The sequence below is a fragment of the Oikopleura dioica genome, chromosome 2 (genome assembly GCF_907165135.1).
Source record: "Oikopleura dioica chromosome 2, OKI2018_I68_1.0, whole genome shotgun sequence".
Classification (NCBI taxonomy): Eukaryota; Metazoa; Chordata; class Appendicularia; order Copelata; family Oikopleuridae; genus Oikopleura; species Oikopleura dioica.
Window position 1 is genome coordinate 5914320 of NC_137292.1, and position 21353 is coordinate 5935672.

At 44.7% G+C, this 21353-nt stretch overlaps 7 protein-coding genes and 2 non-coding genes across 11 annotated transcripts; 8 read left to right on the forward strand and 1 right to left on the reverse strand.

The window, feature by feature from the left end:
* The first annotated feature begins 36 nt into the window (after window positions 1–36).
* LOC145697926 (telomerase Cajal body protein 1-like) lies at window positions 37–3339 on the forward strand. Its single transcript, XM_081775133.1, has 9 exons — window positions 37–155; window positions 296–672; window positions 739–1005; window positions 1051–1170; window positions 1493–1665; window positions 1799–1992; window positions 2092–2404; window positions 2448–2801; window positions 2841–3339. Exons 1-9 carry the CDS (start codon window positions 37–39, stop codon window positions 3168–3170), a joined length of 2247 nt encoding a protein of 748 aa, XP_081631259.1. The 3' UTR covers window positions 3171–3339.
* Window positions 3340–3405: 66 nt separating this feature from the next.
* LOC145698695 (large ribosomal subunit protein uL16-like) lies at window positions 3406–4280 on the forward strand. Its single transcript, XM_081775908.1, has 3 exons — window positions 3406–3546; window positions 3593–3838; window positions 3887–4280. Exons 1-3 carry the CDS (start codon window positions 3490–3492, stop codon window positions 4229–4231), a joined length of 648 nt encoding a protein of 215 aa, XP_081632034.1. The 5' UTR covers window positions 3406–3489; the 3' UTR covers window positions 4232–4280.
* Window positions 4281–4409: 129 nt separating this feature from the next.
* Window positions 4410–7061, forward strand: LOC145698694 (tafazzin-like). 2 transcript variants are annotated; one of them, XM_081775906.1, is made up of 8 exons: window positions 4410–4612; window positions 4686–4859; window positions 4917–5193; window positions 5245–5575; window positions 5728–6053; window positions 6097–6271; window positions 6318–6474; window positions 6578–7061. In XM_081775906.1, the coding sequence occupies exons 1-5, from the start codon at window positions 4460–4462 to the stop codon at window positions 5786–5788; spliced, it is 996 nt and encodes a 331-aa protein (XP_081632032.1). In that variant the 5' UTR covers window positions 4410–4459; the 3' UTR covers window positions 5789–6053; window positions 6097–6271; window positions 6318–6474; window positions 6578–7061. The 2 variants fall into 2 exon arrangements, with proteins under 2 accessions (XP_081632032.1, XP_081632033.1); XM_081775907.1 differs by lacking the exon at window positions 4410–4612 and having other exon boundaries at window positions 4719–4859; window positions 4900–5193.
* Window positions 7062–7069: 8 nt separating this feature from the next.
* Window positions 7070–7686, forward strand: LOC145698696 (B-cell CLL/lymphoma 7 protein family member B-like). Its single transcript, XM_081775909.1, has 3 exons — window positions 7070–7260; window positions 7310–7486; window positions 7531–7686. Exons 1-3 carry the CDS (start codon window positions 7096–7098, stop codon window positions 7558–7560), a joined length of 372 nt encoding a protein of 123 aa, XP_081632035.1. The 5' UTR covers window positions 7070–7095; the 3' UTR covers window positions 7561–7686.
* A 31-nt stretch (window positions 7687–7717) lies between these two features.
* On the forward strand, window positions 7718–12907 carry LOC145698699 (splicing factor 3B subunit 1-like). Of its 2 annotated transcripts, XM_081775910.1 has the most exons (10): window positions 7718–7907; window positions 7973–8143; window positions 8711–11163; window positions 11211–11426; window positions 11476–11691; window positions 11736–11906; window positions 11948–12124; window positions 12169–12366; window positions 12408–12482; window positions 12539–12907. In XM_081775910.1, exons 1-10 carry the CDS (start codon window positions 7718–7720, stop codon window positions 12620–12622), a joined length of 3951 nt encoding a protein of 1316 aa, XP_081632036.1. In that variant the 3' UTR covers window positions 12623–12907. The 2 variants fall into 2 exon arrangements, with proteins under 2 accessions (XP_081632036.1, XP_081632037.1); XM_081775911.1 differs by lacking the exons at window positions 7718–7907; window positions 7973–8143 and adding an exon at window positions 8406–8466.
* A 121-nt stretch (window positions 12908–13028) lies between these two features.
* LOC145698700 (U3 small nucleolar RNA-associated protein 6 homolog) lies at window positions 13029–14767 on the forward strand. Its single transcript, XM_081775912.1, has 6 exons — window positions 13029–13303; window positions 13348–13461; window positions 13526–13788; window positions 13829–14008; window positions 14053–14493; window positions 14541–14767. Exons 1-3 carry the CDS (start codon window positions 13054–13056, stop codon window positions 13708–13710), a joined length of 549 nt encoding a protein of 182 aa, XP_081632038.1. The 5' UTR covers window positions 13029–13053; the 3' UTR covers window positions 13711–13788; window positions 13829–14008; window positions 14053–14493; window positions 14541–14767.
* Window positions 14768–14918: 151 nt separating this feature from the next.
* Window positions 14919–14990, reverse strand: TRNAH-GUG (transfer RNA histidin (anticodon GUG)). Its single transcript has one exon. It is a non-coding gene; the product is annotated as a tRNA-His (tRNA).
* A 93-nt stretch (window positions 14991–15083) lies between these two features.
* TRNAH-GUG (transfer RNA histidin (anticodon GUG)) lies at window positions 15084–15155 on the forward strand. The gene has a single exon. It is a non-coding gene; the product is annotated as a tRNA-His (tRNA).
* Window positions 15156–16953: 1798 nt separating this feature from the next.
* Window positions 16954–20127, forward strand: LOC145696502 (uncharacterized). The gene is made up of 3 exons (XM_081773548.1): window positions 16954–17113; window positions 18045–18177; window positions 18828–20127. The coding sequence occupies exons 1-3, from the start codon at window positions 17043–17045 to the stop codon at window positions 20046–20048; spliced, it is 1425 nt and encodes a 474-aa protein (XP_081629674.1). The 5' UTR covers window positions 16954–17042; the 3' UTR covers window positions 20049–20127.
* The last annotated feature ends 1226 nt before the right edge of the window (window positions 20128–21353 follow it).

A 21353-nucleotide genomic window follows, 5' to 3' on the forward strand; every position in this document is an offset into this window, starting at 1 on the left:
GCACTCCTCTTTAACCCATTTAACCTGTTTAGACAAATGTCGACATCGGGGCAAATCGATGGCGAAGACGCGATAGAAGCAAATGCGGACGATGAGAGTTTAGCAGGAATCGCCTCAGCTTCAGGGAGCATCAAGGAAGAACAGGACTTCGAATTGCAGCGAGAAGATAGCAAGGATGATTCCAGAGACGCAGATGTCTCCTCGGGCGAGGAAATGGACAAGAAAACTGCTAGGAAAGGGGTTGAAATATTTGTTTGATTCAATAGCGGAATAGTTGCTTTCATCCCTGAAAAAGAAAACTTTCACTAAAAAAGCGCCGAAACTCGAATCTCAACGGCGAAGAAATCGCCAACCACATCCAGCCAAACATCGAAGCCATGAAGCTCGGACTGCCAGCCGAAGTAGCCGCTAGCGTACAACTGCCAGTCCAAATGCCGGTCGTCGAAGTCGAAAGTGGAAGCCCGGCGCGCGAGTGGCCCAGCCGCTGCAGCTCGACTTACTGCGAAGCCGACGACGACCAAAGCCCTGACGACACGACCAATGCTGCCACGAAACAAACGACTGCCAGGAAGCCATCAGTTGCGCACTCGATTGCGCTAAATCCGTCGATGACCACGGCAGATGTAATCAGAAGACTGTCACAACCGACTCTTGTTCCAATCATTACCCCAGGTAAGCAATTTCATTGATCAACTTTCCCTTGAAACTGGATCCTTGGAACTAACCCTCCTTTTTTAGTGGTCGGACCAATGTTCAGCACTCCCGCGAATCAAAGCAACCAGATGCCGCCGAGTCCAGACCGTCTGGAACTGAAGGAGCGGCTCTACAACTACACCCTCGAACCTCCCTCTCCCGGACGACTGGCGCTCAAAGGAATCGAAACCGACGATGAAACAACAAAGCACTCGAACGACGAACCAGACCAAGATCAGCTGACCACGCCGCCAGCTGAGCTCGAAGAAGAGAACATCGAAGACAAGCAGAATCAAACAGAACAACCAAAAGGTAAAAATCGTAATTCTATTGTGATTCATTTCAAACCTACTGTAGCAGTTAAAATCTCGAACTATCAAAACCGAAGAGAAGCCAAAAACAAAAGAAGCAATCCAGAAGGACTTTCGCTGCGGCAAGAAATCGCCAATAGAAATCTCAAGAGACAAAGAACTGAAGGTAAAAAATCTCGAAATTACAGTTAATCACTTTTTGAGCAAAAAATTTTTCGACAATATCTCTTCACTCAATTAGCGGCAGAGATCATCAGATTTTCTCATCTTTTCTCGATTTCTACTACGAGAAGGGATTTTCATTCATTTTCGCCTTGCGCGCGTTTTGATTGGTCATTTTTCAAGTTTGGCGCGCCATTCCGACCATCGATAGCTTCACGTGCCGCCGCCCACGGATTGGCTGAGAGAAAACACGCTTTTTCCTCTTTTTTTTTCTCCGTGAAATTTCCCCTTTTTCTATAATAAGAGATTCAACCCTAGCGATTCAGGCTCGTCAGATGGCTTTCTTGAAATCCCAAGGCTCAAGAGCCCCATGCCAGGGAGTCACGTGAGGGCAACGCCAAGTCCACAAGTGCTCGAAAATGATCGAATGTCGGAAGTTGCAACGGTTGGTGATGTTGATGATCTTGGATCTGTTGCTTCTATTTCTTCCTTTGTCGATGTAAGTATTTTTTCAAAAATCATCCCTTTCCGTTTTCAATTTTATTCAAAATTCTCGACTTTTTTCTTTGAACTTCTTCTTCGAACTTTGAAGATGAGTTTAAATTTTTCTTTTTATGAAATTCCCGATTCAGGGCCAAAAAGACATGAAAGAATCGCTGGGCGAAGTGCTCCGTCCGGAAAGGGTGAATAGACCTTCGATATCAGTAGAAGTTCCAGTCGTTCCCGAGGTTGAGTGTCAACCCTGGATCATGAAGATGAAGGGAGTCGACCACGAGTTTGGCAATTTCTCGCAAATCGTCACCAGTAGAAGAGAATTCGCAACAAGGTAAAATTAAAAAAAAAATAAAAAAAAAACTTCTTCGATTTTCCCCTCGAAGCCGCAGGCGGCTTCTCTATTTTAAAAATTTTTAATCTGAAAATTCAGACTTGACAATTATCTTCGCGGCTGCCATTTCGCCCCAGATGGACTGTGTCTTTTATCAAACTCGAACGACAACACCCTTCGCTTGTTCAACCTTCCAGCAGCGCTGCTCACCGGCCAGTTGGAGAACGCGGAGCCAGAGATGGAGTCCGTTCTGCGAATTCCGGAAGGCGAAGCGATCTACGACTTCAGTTGGTGGCCCAGGATGAATTCTCTGGACCCGCCTTCATGCTGCTTCGTTTCTTCAGCCAAGCATCAGCCGATACATTTGTTTGACGCATTTAACGGCAAGTTGAGAGCTTCGTACAGGATTATCGTAAGTGACAGTCGTTTGGAATCGCTTTTTACAGTCATTCTAGGATTCAGTGGACGAAGTAGCCAGCGCTCATTCGCTGGCGTTTTCCACCGACGGAATGCAACTTTACGCTGGATTGAACAACGAAATTCGCATTTTCGAAACGATGATTCCTGGCAATGAAAGTTCAACAATCAAACTCGGCAAAGGCTATCACGCTGGCATCATCTCCACAATCGCAATCAACGACGATGTCATCGTCGCCGGCTCGTTCAGCAAAGACCTGGGCGTGTACGACGGCAGAAGTCACAACCAAATTGCGTTCATGGAAAAGGCGCATTCTGGTGGAATCACGGGCGTGGCGTTTTTAGACGATCAGAATTTAATCTCCGCGGGGCGCAAATGTCCGCTTATTAAGGTATAAAGAGCTATCCGACCTTTTCTTACTCGATTCTAGTGCTGGGACTTGCGAAACAACACCACTCCAATTTGGAAAGTCGAGCGAAAATCCGAAACCAACCAAACGATCCAATTCGACATTAGCCAAAGCAGAAAAGAGCTCTTCTGTGGCTCGACGGACGGAAAACTTCATTACTGGAAAATCCGCAACGGAACCCCGGAAAAGCTCTTCGAACGAAGCGTCCATAGAAGTGCCGCAAATGCAGCCAGCATTCACCCCTTCGCGCCAGTCCTCGCTTCGGGCTCTGGGCAGCGCGTTTTTCCAAACGTAGCTGACTCTGACAGCGAGGACACGCTTACTGCCACGCCAGTGTCGGACAATTCCTGACCATTTGGACTGCGTTCAAAAGTTCTAGCTCCTCAAGTCTAGCGTGAATCCTACCATCTCGTTCCTCGTAGTTCCTATCAAATTATTGAAAGACTTAACGCACCCACAAAACTCTGTTTACAACCGTAGATTTGATTTTCTGAATTTGCGCGAGTAGAAAAAAACAAAACCACTAGTACTGAAAAAAACTGCTACTTCCTGTCTCAAAGAAGTACACTGCCTTCTTTCAACAAAAACTGCTTTTGTACAAATCAAATCCAACACCTATTCGTTTCTAATATCGGCCCCTTTTTAGACCGAACCGGACCAACCAGCAGCCATGGGTCGCCGCCCTGCTCGATGCTATCGGTATTGCAAGAACAAGCCTTACCCCAAGGTAAGTCTAAAAAGCCACCTTCAAGAGCCTAACTCTTCCTTTCTAGTCCCGATTCTGTCGAGGTGTCCCAGACCCCAAGATCCGAATCTACGATCTTGGATCGAAGAAGGCTTCTGTCCTCCTCTTCCCACGACACATCGTCATGGTCTCCGATGAGTTGGAACAGCTTTCCTCCGAAGCCCTCGAGGCCGCTCGAATCTGCGCCAACAAGTACCTCGTCAAGAACATTGGCAAGGATTCCTTCCATCTCCGTATGCGATGCCACCCCTTCCACGTCACTCGAATCAACAAGGTAAATTTCAAAGACGGTTTCTTCCTTGATTTCAACTGGCCCTTTTAGATGTTGTCGTGCGCTGGAGCTGATAGACTCCAGACTGGTATGCGAGGTGCCTACGGAAAGCCCCAGGGTCTCGTCGCCCGAGTCCGAATTGGACAGCCTCTGATGTCCATCCGAGTCCGAGACCACCACGAGGCCGCCGCCCGCGAAGCTCTCCGACGAGCCAAGTTCAAGTTCCCCGGCCGACAAAAGATCTACCTCTCCAAGAAGTTCGGTTTCACCAAGTTCGACCGACCCGTCTTCGAGGAGGGCATCAAAAACGGCTCCATCGTCCCAGACGGTGTCACCTGCCAGTACCGACCCGACCACGGTCCTCTTTCCAAGTGGAAGAAACAGATGTCGGCTTAAACTTTTGAATTAGTTTTCCCTGTTTGAGCCCATCAATAAACTTCAAAAAGATAACAAATGGGATTAAAAAATCTGTCTTGTTCTTGAGTTATTGCAATACAAAATCATTGAAAATTCATTCGCTCTTAGAAATCCTTTTAAAATCATCGCTAGAATCATATTTTTATAACTTGCACATGGATCTACCGACCCGAGTCGATCATTGCTCAATTTTATATATTTTCTTCTATGATTTCAGTTGTGAAAATCATCAGAATGGTCAGTCGTAGATGGCCGAGTACGTTACGAATTCCGTGGCCATTTCGAGATCATGACGATCTTGACTGGTATAAGAATCCGCTGCGCGTTTTCATCCCTGCTTTTGTTGGTTGCACTGGCAAGATACGGGATTTAACCTTTCAATAAAACATCTCCATTGATTGATAATAACAGTATTTGCCAAATCCCTTAACACTTTTACACGGCGAACTTTCAACACTTTAAAATTTTCAACGAAGAAACGCTTCACAAGTTCATCCTCGAAGACCGTGATCGAGGATTGATAACATTTGCCAATCATCGTTGCACAATCGATGATGCCATGATTTGGAGCAGTTTGCCGTACTCCTTTCATTTTAAATGGATGAAGGTATGGCCAGCGTGTTTTGCGGTTTTCTAATGTTCGTCAGACAAAATCGTACTGTAGCATCGCTGGGTGATGGGGTCGGCGGACATTTGTTTTCACAAGTTCCTCGACGAGCCCTGGAAGACAAAGTTTTTGACGTGGTTCTTCACCGCCGGGAAAACGCTCCCAGTGACGCATGGAACGGGCGTCTATCAAGATGCGATTGATTTCGCCATTGAGCGGTTGAGGAGAGACGAGTGGGTTCACATCTATCCAGAAGGCCAGGTCAATAAGCATCACGAGTGGCTGCGATTTTACATGGGCATCGGGCGAATGGTGATTGAGAACTACCCCAAAGGTGCGCTGTTTTGAATATTTCATCGCTCCATTTATCATTATCTCTGTTTAGTGCCAACGCTCCTGCCAATGGCGCATATTGGCATGGACAAAGTATATCCTCCTTGGGGTCCGAATCGATACAAATGGTCGACTGACAACCCAATCACGATCATTGTCGGCGAGCCATTAGATTTAACCGCCTTCGTAGAAGAGCTTAAGCAAAAATACGCGGACGAACTGGATCAAATAATTGCGGTCACGGATCATCTCCAAGAAATTATTTACAAAATGCGACTTGAAGTAGAGAAAGTTCATTTGGATCGACTGAAGGAACTTCGGCCTGATCAAGTCGACGAGTTCTTATCAACTCTTGTCCCGTACGAGCCTCCCAAAGCCAGAGTCTTCAAATATTTACCTACAGTACTGTAGCAGAAGTTTTCATTGAAAATGTTTCCGAGCATAGTTCGACTAGTGAATACTGAATTTTAAATCTTCAAGTACGTCAAGAGCTACCTCGTATCTTGATCTTTGTTGACTCCATCGAAGGCAAAACTGATCTTTTCTCGAAGATCTACCCCGATTATCCACGAACGAGGGAAAGTAAAAACGAATAGTATACATTTATTTCTTGCCAAGTTCAATCACTTTAGAGAGCAATCCAATTTGCCTCCTTTAGACTATTTTAATTTAAATTTCATGAAGTTTGAACGTGTGATTACTTATTGATGCTCACAGAATACTTAATTGAAGAAGAAAGCGCAAGTTGAGCTCGAGGAGATTTTAGAATGATTTGAGCACACTACCAAGCACCAGAGCTGATGCTTTACCGGTCGAGAGAAGTTATTGTTTGCTGCTGTCTCATTTGCATCGTTTTTTCGCGTAAGAGAGAGGGCTGAGAGGTTGAAAGTTTTGAAAATTTTAGTTTACTTTTTGCACTTGCTTTTCGCCGATGTCCTGGGCCAGGTCAAGTGTCAGCAAACTGACGACTTCCTCGACTTTTCCATCGCCCTTCCCTTGCCATCCCTCATCTTTGCCCTCACAGGCCTCAATCTTGCCTACTCAAACAAGCAGATCTTCAAACTCGATCCAACCACTGGGTAAGCGCACCAAAGATCCTCCTTATTCATTACCTCTTCATTCAAGCCTGGTTGTGTACGACTACAAAGTGTATCTCCTGAGCCTGATGCACAGTATCGGCTCCTTTTTGGCTTCAATCGCGGCTCTTTGTCTACCTATTTTCGGTACAACTATTTGCCCCAGTTTCTCAAGCCCAGCTGGCTATTCTGACGGTGCTGATTTGGTAAGAGCGCTGAAAATTTCACTAGAAATGATCTCGACCAATCAGAGCATTCAAAAACGCTCTCCTTCCAATCAGAAATCCAGAAAGCTTATTTCTCATTTAGGGGGATGTTCTTGAGGCGGAAAGGCGCAAAACATCGATGATTTTTCTCGTCCATTCATTCGCTGGCTGTCTTCTCTTCTTGCTGAACATGCTCTCATCCGTATTTGGCTTTTTCTCACTAATACGCCGTGCCAATCGAACGAACCTTCGGCTCCTGGCAGCCCGCGACTCACCACCTGCATACGAAGAAGTGTCTGTATCGTATGTTCCGAAATACACGCAAGAAATAGACCTCCCACCATCCTACGAATCACTTCAAATTAATTCCAGTTCTGATAATAACAATAACACCAAGTGAATAAAAATTCTCTGTTACCACTTTTTGTAATTATTTCTTTTTCATTTAAAATTTGATTTGATTGTTTGATTCTGCTGTAAAAACGAAAAGCTCTTTTCCCTCTCTTCATTGCTCTACTCGTTACTAGTTCCACTCATTTTTCCAGCTTGCCATGATGTCATGTCAAGATTTCACAGATTCTAAGATTCATTCCAAGATTCATCCATTTTCTTCTTAGAAAGATGACTCTTCGCACTACCCGTGCAGGCACTAGAAATCTGGTCAAAGAGGAAATCAAACGGGTCAAAAAGCAACTTGAAAAAGTCCGAAAATGGGAGAAAAAGTGGGTGGTTCTTGGTGACGGCGGATTACGCGTCTACAGATGGGTGCCCAAGAAAGTTTCCGAGGTAGCAGCTTAGCTATTTCCCAGACGATATGCTGTATAAAAAATTGTAGTCCGAAGAGCAGGAGAAGGAAAAGACATCTCCTCTTAAAGCCATTCTAAAGCAGCAGATGGCGGAAAAAGCAGCGACTTTAGCTGGAACTGGGACGAAAGACGAGACAACTTCCGGGAACGACAATCCTCCCGCAGATGGAAACGCTCAGAAATCATCTCCTGAAAAGTCCACTACGGTTGTCACGCGAGTTTTTCTACCGAAATAACTTTATCTTCTTAGGAAGCTGCAAAACCAATGGAAACTAATTGATATTGAAAACAATGTCAAGCACTGCCTCTCTCTCTCTTTCCTTTTACCGGTTACGTTTTGCTGAAAACTGTCCTTTTTCCTTCTATTTTGTTTTTCTTTCAACAACTTTTAAACATGTCTCACTGCTAAAAAGAGTGCTAATTTTTGCGTTGAAAGAATGTCTGAAGAATCAAATGGAGATAGAATCAAGCTTGGCGGTGGGCCAGTTTATGATACAGATCTCCTTGGAGGCTCAGCACTGAAGAGTTCCGGCGGCTATGTTGCTTCCATCGCCGCCGGTGGCGATTTGGAGGAAGACGACGATGAAATGGACACCACCGCGATGCCCAAACTTGGCGTCAGGAACCGTTCGATCATTCTTTGACCTCATGAAAGTTAGTTTGACCTTGTAACGAACGACTGAAAAGACAAGTCAACGCCTCGCGCGCGATGATCGACAAGTTCCGCGGCGAAGAAGACGACAATCACGACCCCTTCGCTGAAACTCGCAAAGATCGCTCAATCGCGTCGCGACAAAACGAATACCAGCAGAAACGACTCCACCGACAGATCTCGCCAGAGCGCTCGGATCCGTTTGCAGATGGTAAGTCGAAAATCCCCTCTCCCCCTTTTTCTCTATTTACGTCATAAAAACGGTAAGCCGAGGCCTTGTGAATTCGTAAAATTCAGAAGACCACGGGTAAAAATGCGTGAATTTGCTATTGAAAGGAACATACTTATTCTCAATCTCGAGACAATTTAGGGAAAAGCATCAGTCCAAAATAACCTTCGACTGGACGACGCGAGGACTTAACGTTCACCCTCTTTTCGTGAACCCTTCTCCCTCAATTTACCCCTATTTCTAGCCACAAAGAGAGATCGATGGCCTTGATCATTTGCGGCTCGTTTGAGAGTCAAGTTGCATAAGTACGTTTATCAACGATCACCCTTTAACTCCCCTCTCCGCCACTTTAGTCAACCCATCTACAACATGGCCAGGTTTATATCATGAGCAGGAATCGCCATGATCGCAACCGGTCGTTGTATAGGACGCGTTCAGGTTCCTCCAAGTCAATTACAGTTACGTCAGTTACAATCAGCGCCGAACTCAACTGGAAAACGATGTCGCCCTGATTTTCTTACCTTTTCAATTTCTCATTCACTATTTTAGGAGGAAAAACTCCCGATGCGCGAAGCAGCTCATTCGCCTCAATCATGAAGCAACAGAACGTTACTCAAGAACTGACACAGATGAAGCGAGACATCAACAGGAAAATCGACAGCGGAGAAGCTCAAGCAAGCGATTTTGGCGCTCCAGTAAAGCACGCGCCGAAGAAACGACTTGATTTGTCTGCTCCAGCTGAGGAAGCAGCCGCGACTCCAAAGGGCAAATTGAATCTTGGTGGAGTTGGATCGATCTCTGCAGCGACTCCTCGAGCACCAACAGGATGGGAAGAGACCCCCGGACGACCAATGGGCGACGCAACGCCAAATGTAAATGCTACACCGAAGATATGGGATGCTACACCTGCTCATGTCGCTGCTGGTGCTGCTACTCCTTCGCAGACTCCTGGAAGCAAGAGAAATCGATGGGATCAAGGAGGACTTGGCTCAGAAACACCCGGAACTGCTTCTTGGGGAACTACGCCCCGAGTTGATCGAGGTGGAGCAGAAGAACCAGGGGCTAGTGTTCGCGTAAAGAAGAGCCGATGGGATATGACACCGAAGGTTGGCGAGACACCGAGCATGACCCCGGGTGGAATGACTCCTGGAGGAATGACGCCCATGAATGGTGGCGAAACACCTGGAGGAATGACCCCAATGGGGAAAGGTATGATGACACCTCAACACGGCGGCGAAACACCCGGTGGGATGACGCCTGGCGGTATGACTCCCGGTGGAAGCACTCCTGTCGGCGCGAAAGCGATGGGAATGCAGACCCCTGCTCCTGGAACCAAACGATTTTCCTCTCAAGCGCAACTTGCTCACGACTGGGCGGTTGAGATTGACGAGCGAAATAAGCCACTTACTGATGAGGAGATTGACGCGATGCTTCCTCCTGGATACAAAGTCTTGGATCCACCAGCTGGTTATCAGCCCGTTAGAACTCCATCGCGAAAAATTACGGCTACACCGACTCCAATGGCTGGAGCCAACTCCGGTTTCTTCATTCAGGAAGAGCAGACGATGTCGACAAAGATGAAGGGTCAAGAACTTGTGACACCGGATGCTGAACTGCCGATGTTGAAGCCCGATGACATGCAATACTTCGATAAGCTCCTGATCGATGTTGATGAAAACGCGTTGACCACTGAAGAAGCCAAGGAGCGTCGAATTATGAAGCTCTTGCTGAAGATTAAGAATGGAACTCCTCCGATGAGAAAATCCGCATTGCGTCAAATTACTGACCGTGCGCGTGAATTTGGCGCCGGACCTCTGTTGAATCAAATCTTGCCACTTCTGATGAGCCCGAGTTTGGAAGACCAAGAACGTCATTTGTTGGTCAAAGTCATCGATCGAATCTTGTACAAGCTCGATGATCTCGTGAGGCCGTATGTGCACAAGATTCTTGTCGTCATCGAGCCGCTCTTGATCGATGAGGATTACTACGCTCGAGTTGAAGGTCGTGAGATTATTTCCAATCTTGCCAAGGCCGCTGGTTTGGCAACGATGATCTCCACCATGCGTCCTGATATTGATAACATAGACGAGTACGTGCGAAATACAACTGCTCGAGCTTTTGCTGTCGTAGCTACTGCGCTGGGTATTCCATCTCTTCTTCCGTTCTTGAAGGCCGTCTGCCGATCGAAGAAATCGTGGCAAGCGCGTCACACTGGTATCAAGATTGTCCAGCAAATTGCCATCTCGATGGGTTGCGGTATCCTCCCGCATTTGAAGAACATGGTCGAAATCATCGAAAACGGCCTTGAAGACGAGCAGCAGAAAGTAAGAACAATCACTGCTCTTGCCATCGCTGGTTTAGCCGAAGCTGCTCACCCGTATGGTATTGAATCGTTCGATCCTGTCCTCAAACCATTATGGAAGGGTATCAGAACTCACAGAGGCAAGGGTCTCGCTGCGTTTTTGAAAGCCATCGGTTATGTTATCCCGTTGATGGACGCTGAATACGCGAACTACTACACTAGAGAAGTCATGTTGATTTTGATCAGAGAGTTCTCCTCGCCCGACGAAGAGATGAAAAAGATCGTGCTGAAGGTTGTCAAGCAATGCTGCGCTACTGATGGTGTCGACGCGATTTATATCAAGGAAGACATTCTTCCACCATTTTTCAAAGCTTTCTGGAATCATCGAATGGCGCTAGATAGAAGAAACTACAGACAATGTGTCGAGACAACAGTTGAAATCGCAAAGAAAGTCGGATCTGTTGAAATTCTACACAGGATCGTCGATGACCTCAAGGATGAAAATGAACAATACAGAAAGATGGTGATGGAAACCGTTCAAGAAATCATGCAAGAAATGGGATCGGCAGATGTCGATTCACGGCTAGAAGAGCAGCTTATTGATGGAATTCTTTATGCTTTCCAGGAACAAACGACCGAAGATGCCACCATGTTGGGAGGCTTTGGAGCTGTGGTGAACTCGCTAGGAAAACGAGTCAAGGTACCATCTATTCGCGTCTCTGAGGTAGAATTAATCATGTTTTTTAGCCTTATTTGCCCCAAATTTGTGGTACTGTTTTGTGGAGACTGAACAACAAGGCTGCCAAAGTTCGACAGCAAGCTGCAGATTTGATTTCCAAGGTCGCTAATGTGATGAAATTATGCCAGGAAGAAAAGCTCATGGGTCACTTGGGTCAAGTTTTGTACGAATATCTTGGAGAAGAATACCCAGAAGTTCTCGGGTCTATTTTAGGAGCGCTAAAGGTAAGCACAGTAGATTGAAAATTGTGATCTAAACTCTTGTTCTCAATAGGCAATTGTGAATGTTATTGGAATGCACAAAATGACACCTCCAATCAAAGATTTGCTCCCACGACTGACGCCAATCCTGAAAAACAGACACGAAAAGGTGCAAGAGAACTGTATCGATTTAGTCGGTAGAATTGCTGATAGAGGTGCTGAATATGTCTCCGCTCGTGAATGGATGCGAATTTGCTTTGAACTTTTGGATCTTCTTAAAGCCCACAAAGTAACCTCGTGAATATTTTACATGGCTCTTTATTCATTATTCAGAAATCAATTCGGCGAGCGACTGTAAACACCTTTGGTTACATCGCCAAAGCTATCGGTCCTCATGATGTCTTGGCGACTTTGCTGAACAACTTGAAGGTCCAAGAGCGACAGCTTCGTGTCTGTACGACGATTGCGATCGCTATCGTCGCGGAAACTTGTTCTCCATTCACGGTATTTGACTAGAGATTGCTAGAGACTCAAGGCTGATTCAGGTTCTTCCCGGTTTGATGAATGAGTACAGAGTGCCAGAATTGAACGTTCAAAATGGTGTCTTGAAAGCTCTTTCCTTCTTGTTTGAGTACATCGGTGAGATGGGAAAAGATTACATCTACGCGGTCACTCCTCTTTTCGAAGACGCCCTTCAAGAACGAGATCTTGTCCACAGACAGGTACGATCTTCCTTCGATAACAGCTCTTCTCACTATTTTTTCAGATTGCTACAGCTGCAATCAGTCACATGACGATCGGTGTAGCTGGCTTTGGCTGCGAAGACGCGTTGAACCATCTTCTCAACTACATTTGGCCGAACATCTTTGAAAACTCGCCTCACGTTTGCCAAGCTGTTCACGCTTGTCTTGAAGGAATGCGGATATCTTTAGGGCCTATTCGTGTGCTGCAGTATGCACTTCAGGTAAGAGGCATTGTCAAGCCTTTTCTCTACAAATTCTATAGGGATTGTTCCATCCAGCTCGAAGAGTAAGAGAAGCTTATTGGCGAATTTATAACAACCTTTATCTTGGCGCCCAGGTAAGAAATCTCTTCACTCCTGGAGACAACAAGGACTCATCTTTGAATTTTTTCAGGATGCGCTTGTTCCTGCGATGCCACGAGTTCCTGACGATGAAAACAACCAGTACATTCGATATGAGCTCGAATATCACCTGTAAAAGATATAGTTTTATTGCCTAGAAAGTTCAGTTTTCCGATTGAGTCATCACCCCAACTTAGTCGTTCTTTTCTTTCTTACTTGTCCTCTCCGTAACTGCCCGTTGATTATCTGAATTCTAGGAAAATCCACCCACCATTTGTCAACAAAAAATGCTCCAAATAAACTTATTTCCATTCAGAATTTAAAATTAGAAAATGGAACTTGTTGATCAAGAAATCGAAAAACTCTTGCCTACCTTTCGAGCAGCTATTCATTGTGAACTGCTGAATGAAGAGGAGGTCAAAGATATTGTTATGAAACGCAAGAAAGCAGAAGGCAAATTGATTAAACGAGAGGCAGAACTTCGCGATTTCATTGATTTCGGAAAGGGATAAAACCAAGATTTCTTGATGAAAATATAAGAATTTTCTATCCCTTCCTAAAGTTCATATGGATACAATGATCATCAAGCTGATCACAATGAGGCGCCACAAAACGCAGTACAAAGAAAAGCTCGCTGAGATCGAATACCCAATTGTCGAACGTCTCAATCGACTGCTCAAGCGAGCTCATCGTCTCTGGCCGCAAGATATGAACCTCTGGCAGACCCACATAAATCTTCTCGCCAAATGGAACAAGAGGACTCAACTCTCAAAACTTTACGAAGAATTTGTTGCCATGCACCCTCATAATGTTCATGGTAGCTTATCTCTCCAGAGAAAGACTGTAATGGACTATTTCTAGGATGGCTGCAGTCTGCTCGATTTCAAGTCGAAAGAAACGGATCAATAGAACAGGCGAGGAAGATTTTGTTGCGCGCGGAAATGCAGCTTCCCAAAGAACCGCTAATTTGGGATCAGGAACAGTTTCAAATGCCAAACTTTTAACGATTCCTTTAGGAGTTTCAATAAAAACTGACTGTAGCTTTTTCGAGTAGAGCTGATAAACGCAGCGCAGCTGAGAAAACGATTGGAAGTCCTTGGCGGGAAATTGCCGGAAGAAAACGAAAGCGACAAGGATTTGAGCATGGGCGCTGCGGCGATGAAAATTGCAGAACTGGCGAAAAAGAAGTTTCCAGAGAACCCGAGATTGATTTTGAAATGCTGAAGTGCGCGAAACAGATGAAGGATCCCATCGAAGTGTTGGTCAAGAAACTCGTCGTGCTTTTGATGGAGTTCGAAACAGGTTAGTAGCTGTACTGTTGCTTTTTTACCAGATGTTCTAGCTGAGGCGACGGTTTACCAGACAAAGTACATGGTGGAATTCACAACTGGAGGGTTGAAGCTGCAAGAAAACTGTTCAAAACTAATGTTGAAAAGTTCTCAGGCAGTTTATCCTTGAAGTATCATTTCGCAATTTTCTTGACAGAGCAACAACTCGACGGAATTGATGAATGTATCGGGAGGTAACTCAATAGAAGTTTCTAGTTTGATGGTAACATCTTTTGAGGATCAAAGAAGCGCTGGAAGGAGAGCCAATTAAAAAGAGCTAAGAAGGGGTGTGCTAGTCAACTTCCTAAACAAGCAAGGTTCGCATCTGTTGGCAGAAGCTTTCCAGGACAAAATATGCACTGAAAACCCGACTGATGATTATGAACGACTTCTACTGGCAAATATTCAATGCGGTTTGGAGCGAGCTGCGGCGCAAGATTCATTGGAAAAATTGTTCAAAGCGGACTCGAAGGAGGTGTTGAAACGGACCGTGGACTTGGCGCTAGAATGGGCGGGAGAGGATGAATCTCGATTGTACTGGCTGTCGAGCAAGTGTGCGGAAGGCAAATGTAGGTTTTGGAGCTGAAAGAAGAGCAGAACTCGAAAACGGTCGGAAAACTCGCTTTTCAATTGTCTTCAACTGCGCCCGTCAATGTTCAATTCATGAGACAAGGATTACGTAAGAAATTTGCTGATTCTTGAGCTGGTTTTGATATGAGCTTTCAGGGCTTTTGGAAGGGACGGATTTGAACAAATTCATCTTCGCGGAAAAGTGTTGCTCGATGAACAATGTAGCGGAATGCTGGGTCGAGCTTTTGCGATTGACGAAAAAGGAGAAACTTGAAAAACTTGGAATTGTCATGTCCAAGGCTCGGGCGAGCTTGAGCGGGACAGAACTCGAAAGACTTCATGAAATTTGGACTCAATAAACTTTTCGAACTGAAGACCACCGAGATGCTCAAAAATGTTGATTGACTAAATCATCATTTCTCAATCTTTTCATTCTTTTGCAGGCTTTTAGGATAACCGCAGGGGCAAAACAAAGGCAAGAATGACCGGTGCTCCGAAAGTTCATCCCTTTTGTCCGGAAAAACAAAAAAGATTTGCTGTAACCAGGATTCGAACCTGGGTTGTCACGGCCACAACGTGAAGTACTAACCACTATACGATTACAGCTTGGAAGACATCCGCATTAACAGCTATTTGAAACAAATGACAGGAAACCCAAGAGGTTGATTTTGAAAGGGTGTTGATACGGAAGTCTTACAAGCTGTAATCGTATAGTGGTTAGTACTTCACGTTGTGGCCGTGACAACCCAGGTTCGAATCCTGGTTACAGCAAGTCTTTTCGCCAAATGAGACAAAAAGGGACGAAATTTTAGGAGTCCTGTCAGTTTTTATCGAGTCTCCTCGTTGTCATCCGTTTGAAAGTACCGTAGCTCATCATAATCGCAGGGAAATGTACCATATTTAGCGGTATTGTTTGCTATTCTCTCAAGTGAATCCTCTCGGTACGGTCTAGTGTTTGTCCTAAAAACGGAAACAGAAGAGCGGTCCCGAAATAATTTGTCAGTCGTAATTGATCGCGCATCAGTCGCCTTTCAACTTGCCGCCTGCTCTTCTCCTTTCAGAGCCGATTATTACGATTACGACTCAACTGCGCTTTGTTTGACAGATCCACAAACTCATTTTCGTAAAATTCAAATTTGCAATTATAAAAAATGCTCCCTTTGATGCTCAGTGGGAGCAATTTTCGCTAATTCGCTACGGTTAAGTGTGAGACAGGAAGTAAAGTTGAATCCAAATTGCAATTTCCTCAGAAAAGGGGGACCTGGGAGACAGTGGCAATTTGTCACAGCTACAGGTAAACAGAAATGATCAATATACAGTAAATCAGAAGGGAAACTCTAATTACCTTGACTGATTACTGAATTTGCTCTGATGGAGTCTCCCTTTTGTGAAAAGTTGGAAAAGAGGACTTTGGCTTGTTGAACATGCTCGAGAGGGTTAAATCTCGTCTTGCTCAACTCAAGTGGCCTCGGAAAAAATGGCCGATTGACCCGTTAATCAATTCAAAAAAAGCCCTTGCTCTCGTTTTCTGGGCCCTTGAGTTTCATGTTTTTGAATCTCTCTCCTCTTTTTTAGTAATCCAAGTTTCTATTACAATTTTTGCGAAAAAAAGCTGTTTGATGAAAGTTTCAAAATGACCTTCTAAAAGTATGTCAATCTTGCTTGCCAGCTGATGATGCCCCTGCTTGATACAGTCGTCGGTACTGTTATTCAGCCAAACAGTATTTATTATTCTGCCCCTCTGGTCGGATGTAAACAACCAACTTTGAGCAAAGAGTTCCCAGCGGCCCGCTATCGAGGTCAGAATAACTCGCCAAGGGGATCAAAGCCAGCTCGATTTTACGCTAAAAACGCGTTTTTACCCAACTTCATTATCAAGAGGCATCTTTTTGCTCCAGCGACCAAATACACTTACCAATAAACACAAAATTATAGCGACTTGAAATCGCCACTAAAACTTGCATTTCATGGGTTTTTCGTTAACTGCCCTAATCGGCCAAATTAGTCCATGATTTCAGGAAGATCCTGAACTGCTGAATCTTGAAAAGAGCAGATATATCATCTATGGAATAAGTTAAGTTTCCGTAAAGGGAAATAATCTCGTTATTAGGCAGACAGATCAGTTTAATCCGTCTCCTCTGACTGCTCGAATCATAAATTCTGCTACCAGTGATGTCGTTTTCCTCAAAGGAAACTTGAATGCTTTTAATTGAAATCTATAGATACGCACGTGCTTACAGTTTCCGACAAAAATGAACTTTGAGATGCCCAAACTGAGAAGCAAAATAATTCTAGCTGGTGAACCTGTCACTTGCCCCCTTATCAATCGAGCACATCATAATTTCCGATTGCTTTTATATTGCCTCGCACCTGCAGGATCGCCATCCAATGCACCTCCTCCATAATCACCTACATGCAGTCCAGGCTGGAGCTGGTCCGATGGGCATCAGCTGGCGCTGAGCCAACGGGTGGCCATTCGGAGCTCGGGCACTCGCGCGCCATCGCTCTGAGAAATATTTTGCTCAAAAAGTACCTCGGCAAGGACACGACTCAAACAGAAACGAAATCATCCCCAAATACATAAAACACCCAATACCAATTATTTTCAACGCCAAAGCTAGAGACAAGAACAGCGCTAAAACAGAGACTATCATACCAATGATGATGCTAGAAAACCAAACTCCTCAGAAACTCGACATGGAGCCAGAAAAAACCAAAGGCAAACGAAAGTAAGTACAGTCAAAGCCTCAGTAGCATTTTTCGAATAAGAATTTTTGGATGAGTCCTCGTTGATTTCAAAAAATTTTCAAATATAGTAGCCTACTAAGGAAAGGCTTCTTTTTTGTCCGAATAATTTCCGGAAGTGAAAAACTTTCCGCTCACTTGTTCGTCCACAATTTTCAATAATGCATAGAACACTTAAAAACTTTAAAGTTTGCTCAGCCTCGTCCAGCAGTTCCGGGGTTGGAAAGATTGAAAAGGCGTTTGCTTTGCACAATTGTTCCAAAAAAGAAACATAAAAGCCCGCAGGATCTGGCGTTACCTCCCGCCATGATCAGCCTCAATTCATCCCTTTCAACTTGAGCAATAAAAATAATAAGCTCTCTTTTTTCTTATCAGTATTTTTTAGCCTAGTTTTCTTGAAAGTTTGTTGATAGTACAATTTAGGACGGTCGATCCGATCGGAAAAGCTCGTAAATCACGATCTGATTGTCAATCAGAGTATTTTGAGCTTTTCCGAATTTCCGAATATCGATCAGGGTCGGAAGTAATTACGATAAAACGGTCTATGTATAGGCTATTTAGGGCGCTTATGGGGTTGGCCCATAATTTGTCAGACCCCATACCGAGCAATGTATCGATCCACAGGTCTCTCATGCGGAAAAGTCGAGGCGGCAGTTTGGTCCTTCTCAAGGACTATTAAGGGATTATGTTTATAATGAATAGGGGTTCGAGACACAAGAGAGGATCCTCCTTGAGCCTTTTTTCGGCTCCAGGCGGCGGGGAGATCAAAGCAGGCTACTTTGTATAGACACCCAGAAATCAGCGGACGGAAGAAAGAGTTGACCCGTGTGCTCGGGCTATCTCAAGGGCTCAAGGGGCCTCTAGGGCCCTATGGTTAACCCATTTCCGACAAAGCCTGTAAAAACATCTTTTCAGATATCAGCGCCGAGGAAAACCTCCATACAGCTACGTCGCCCTCGTCGCCATCTGCATCCAATCTTCTCCTTCGAAAAAACTTCGACTCCGGGAAATTCTGAAGAACATCGAGCAAATGTTCCCCTTTTTTCAGGTAAGAAAAAAATTTCCTCAACATACGGCGAAAAATAGAAAATCCATTATCGGGGCCTAGTAACTAGGCCCTAGTTTCTAAGTGATGTCATCTGGTCAAGAGGGCTTCAGAATCGAAGTTGAACATCCTTCTACAAGAGGTAGATCTCCTGCCCGTGGTGAAATTATTATGACAAATAGAGATAAAAATCCCCTTGACCTGATTTGATAAGATTTTATTTTGCCCCCTTCCTTGACCTAGAAAGCCGGAGATTTAGCGGAATTTTCCGGCTTGAAGGTACTGTTATTCGAGCTTGACTAACTCGAGCTTTAGTACTAGCACTGTTCAACACCTGTGAGCACCACCAAGCGCCACTGGAGCAGTACTAGGTTAGAAATGAAAATAAACTACAGCAGAACAAGCACTAAGCTCATTACGCCTGGGATTAAACTAGATATTCTCGAATGCTTCAGACCAAAAACATAAATACACAAGGGCCCTCCCTTTCTCATCCCCCTTTTTGTGAGAAAGTGAAAGTAATTAGTAGCATTCAATTTGACCTGCATAAAATTGCCAAGAAAGTGGTCGCAAAGCTAATTCGCCGCTCGCTATAAAATCGCATCTCCAATAAACCTTCGCGCCGGAACCATTATTTCAAAGTCAAATTTTAGGGCGATTATCGCGGCTGGAAAGACTCTGTCCGCCACAATCTCACGCAAAACGACTGCTTTCGCCAAATCCTTCGCGATCCATCGAAACCGAACGGCAAGGGCAACTTCTGGACCGTCGCCGTCGAGGCTATTTCTGGAGAAATGTATAAACGGCAAAATACCTCCGTGGCGTACCAAGCTCCTGAAGGAAAGACTTATGTGGCGGATCTTCGCCAAGTGTACGATTTCTTCAGCGGAACTCCTAAGCCTGGCGTCCCTCACGACCCCAGTAATCCCATGACCATCTTCGAAAACGTCATCTTGCAGGACATCTCTTCTCCGAATCCAGCGCTCGATTTCAAAGGCCAACCGGATCTTCCTCCATTCGCTAACCCGCTGCTAAACCCCTTCGCCCTGGCTCATGCTTACAGACAGCAACAGCAACATGCTCAAATTCAGGCTCAACATCCGGCTTCTCAGACATCCGGCTTTATGATGCCCATGCCTAGCAATAACTTTTCCTACGCCAACTCTACTTCTGGCTCGTTGTCATCCTCCCCAAGCTCGAGTTTTTCCGAATTCAGCCCCAAACGTCTGAGCCCATCGTTTCCCCTCTCCCCCGCCGACATGCTCCGGAACTCGCCGGTACAGGAAGCAAAACAAAACGAAGAAGACAAAGTTTCATCCTCGAGCAGCAGCGAGCGAGCCGATTCTCCTACCGGCGTGGTGGAACATCGACCAAGGAGCAAGCCCACTCTGAAACGAAAACGCTCGCCGGAAGAAGAAAAAGAGCTCCAGGAGCAAAGCGAAATCAAAAAGTGCAAACAAGAATTGAAGAAGACGGCGCGGAAAGTCAATGTCTACAATCTCGACTCGGGCGTCACTCCTCCAAACGTCGCGCTGCCAAATGTCAAGCCAAAAGCAGTGAGCACTGGGCACAAGCACTCGATCCGATCTATTCTTAATCTGGATCAGTCTGAAGACCTTTCGAACGGACCACCAGTCGTGGAACTCGACGGAAGACGACAACTCTCTCCACCAGTTTCCACTCCGCCAGGCGTCTCTCAGCCAAATCCTGCCAGCTTTGTCGGAGCCATGTCCTACTTCCCTTCACAAATGTCAATTCCACAGATGCCCGCGGTACCACTTCCTGACTTTTCTGCTCAGACGAATGCGAATCTGCTGTACTCGCCCTGGTATCCATCTTCATTCATGTCCACTTTGGCGCCCAAAAACCTGTGAAATTCCGAAACAAGTGCTTCCACCTTCTTTTCTGAAAATATGCAGAACCTTGTACATTTGAAAATGGCACATTCCAAAATAAATTATTTACTTCAACCTTTTTTCCTCGAAAATTTATCAAGAGCAGAAGACAGGTCCATTCGTTGTGCATTTTCCCCAGGTGCAAAAGTTCTAAGAGAATATGAAAATTGATTACAAGGAGGAAAGCTTATAAGCAGTGTGAAATGTCGAGCGTGAACTTTTGAAGGAAAAAATAAGAAAAAGGAAAATGGAAGAGAAAAATAAAAGATCGAGAACTCGCTTTACGAATGCACAAATAAAGGTTTTCTTCCTTGATCTCAATATTTGCACAAGTCTACTTCTCATTTTAGAGCCTGGAAGAATACTTTTCCCGAACACATTATCCTGGTATGCGAATAACAGTCGGATAAACGGTAGTTTGATTTAGATATTTTTCTACGAGAAGTGATTTCTTCCAGCCTCGATCTCCCGGAAAGCAGGATTCAAGTTTGGTTCCAAGTAAAGAAAATATATAAAGAAAATCCTTAAAAATCAAGAATCGCCGAGCGAAATGGAAGCGAGATCGAAAGAAGAAAACAGCTTGGGAGGATCCGGGGATAAAAACGGGGATGATGAGCACTGAACAAGTTTTTTCCGAATGTCTTCAAGTCTCTTCCGAGTCTTTTACCGATATTACTTTGCCAGATGGGAATGAAGAGGCGGTGAATTTCAGGAGCCAAGATGGAGGACTTACGATTTTCAGAAAGGATTTTTAAATAATGGAATTAATCAGAGAATTAATATTATTTTTAATTTTGTTAAATCCAAAAAAGTGATATTGCTGATGATTCTCAGGATCGATAAAAATAGTAAATAAATTTAAAAAGTTTATTTGAAAGCTTTTATCCGGGAAAAAGTCGACGATCTGGATGGCAAATCTTTCATCAACATTCACTCTTTTGGACTAGAACTTCAATAAATCGTATTCATTGTTCAACAGGGCTCGGCAACCTGTGTACAAAAACTGACTCAGGACCTGAAAGAGCGTTGAGCGAAGCGGCTTTGCCAAAATAAAGAATAGATTAAGAAGGTGATTGATTTGCGAAACCGCTTTGCGGCTTCGTTTTGAAAAAAGCCGCTACGCGGCTTTTCATTAAAGCTATTCCAGGCCCTGAGTCAGGCTTTCTACATACGTTGCCGAGCTTAGGTATTCACTGTTCAAAAGTTGGTTCGATAAATTTTACGAGTCGTTTTTGTTTGTGGATTATTATCTGTATTATTATGGTACTCGAGTACGTCCGGAAT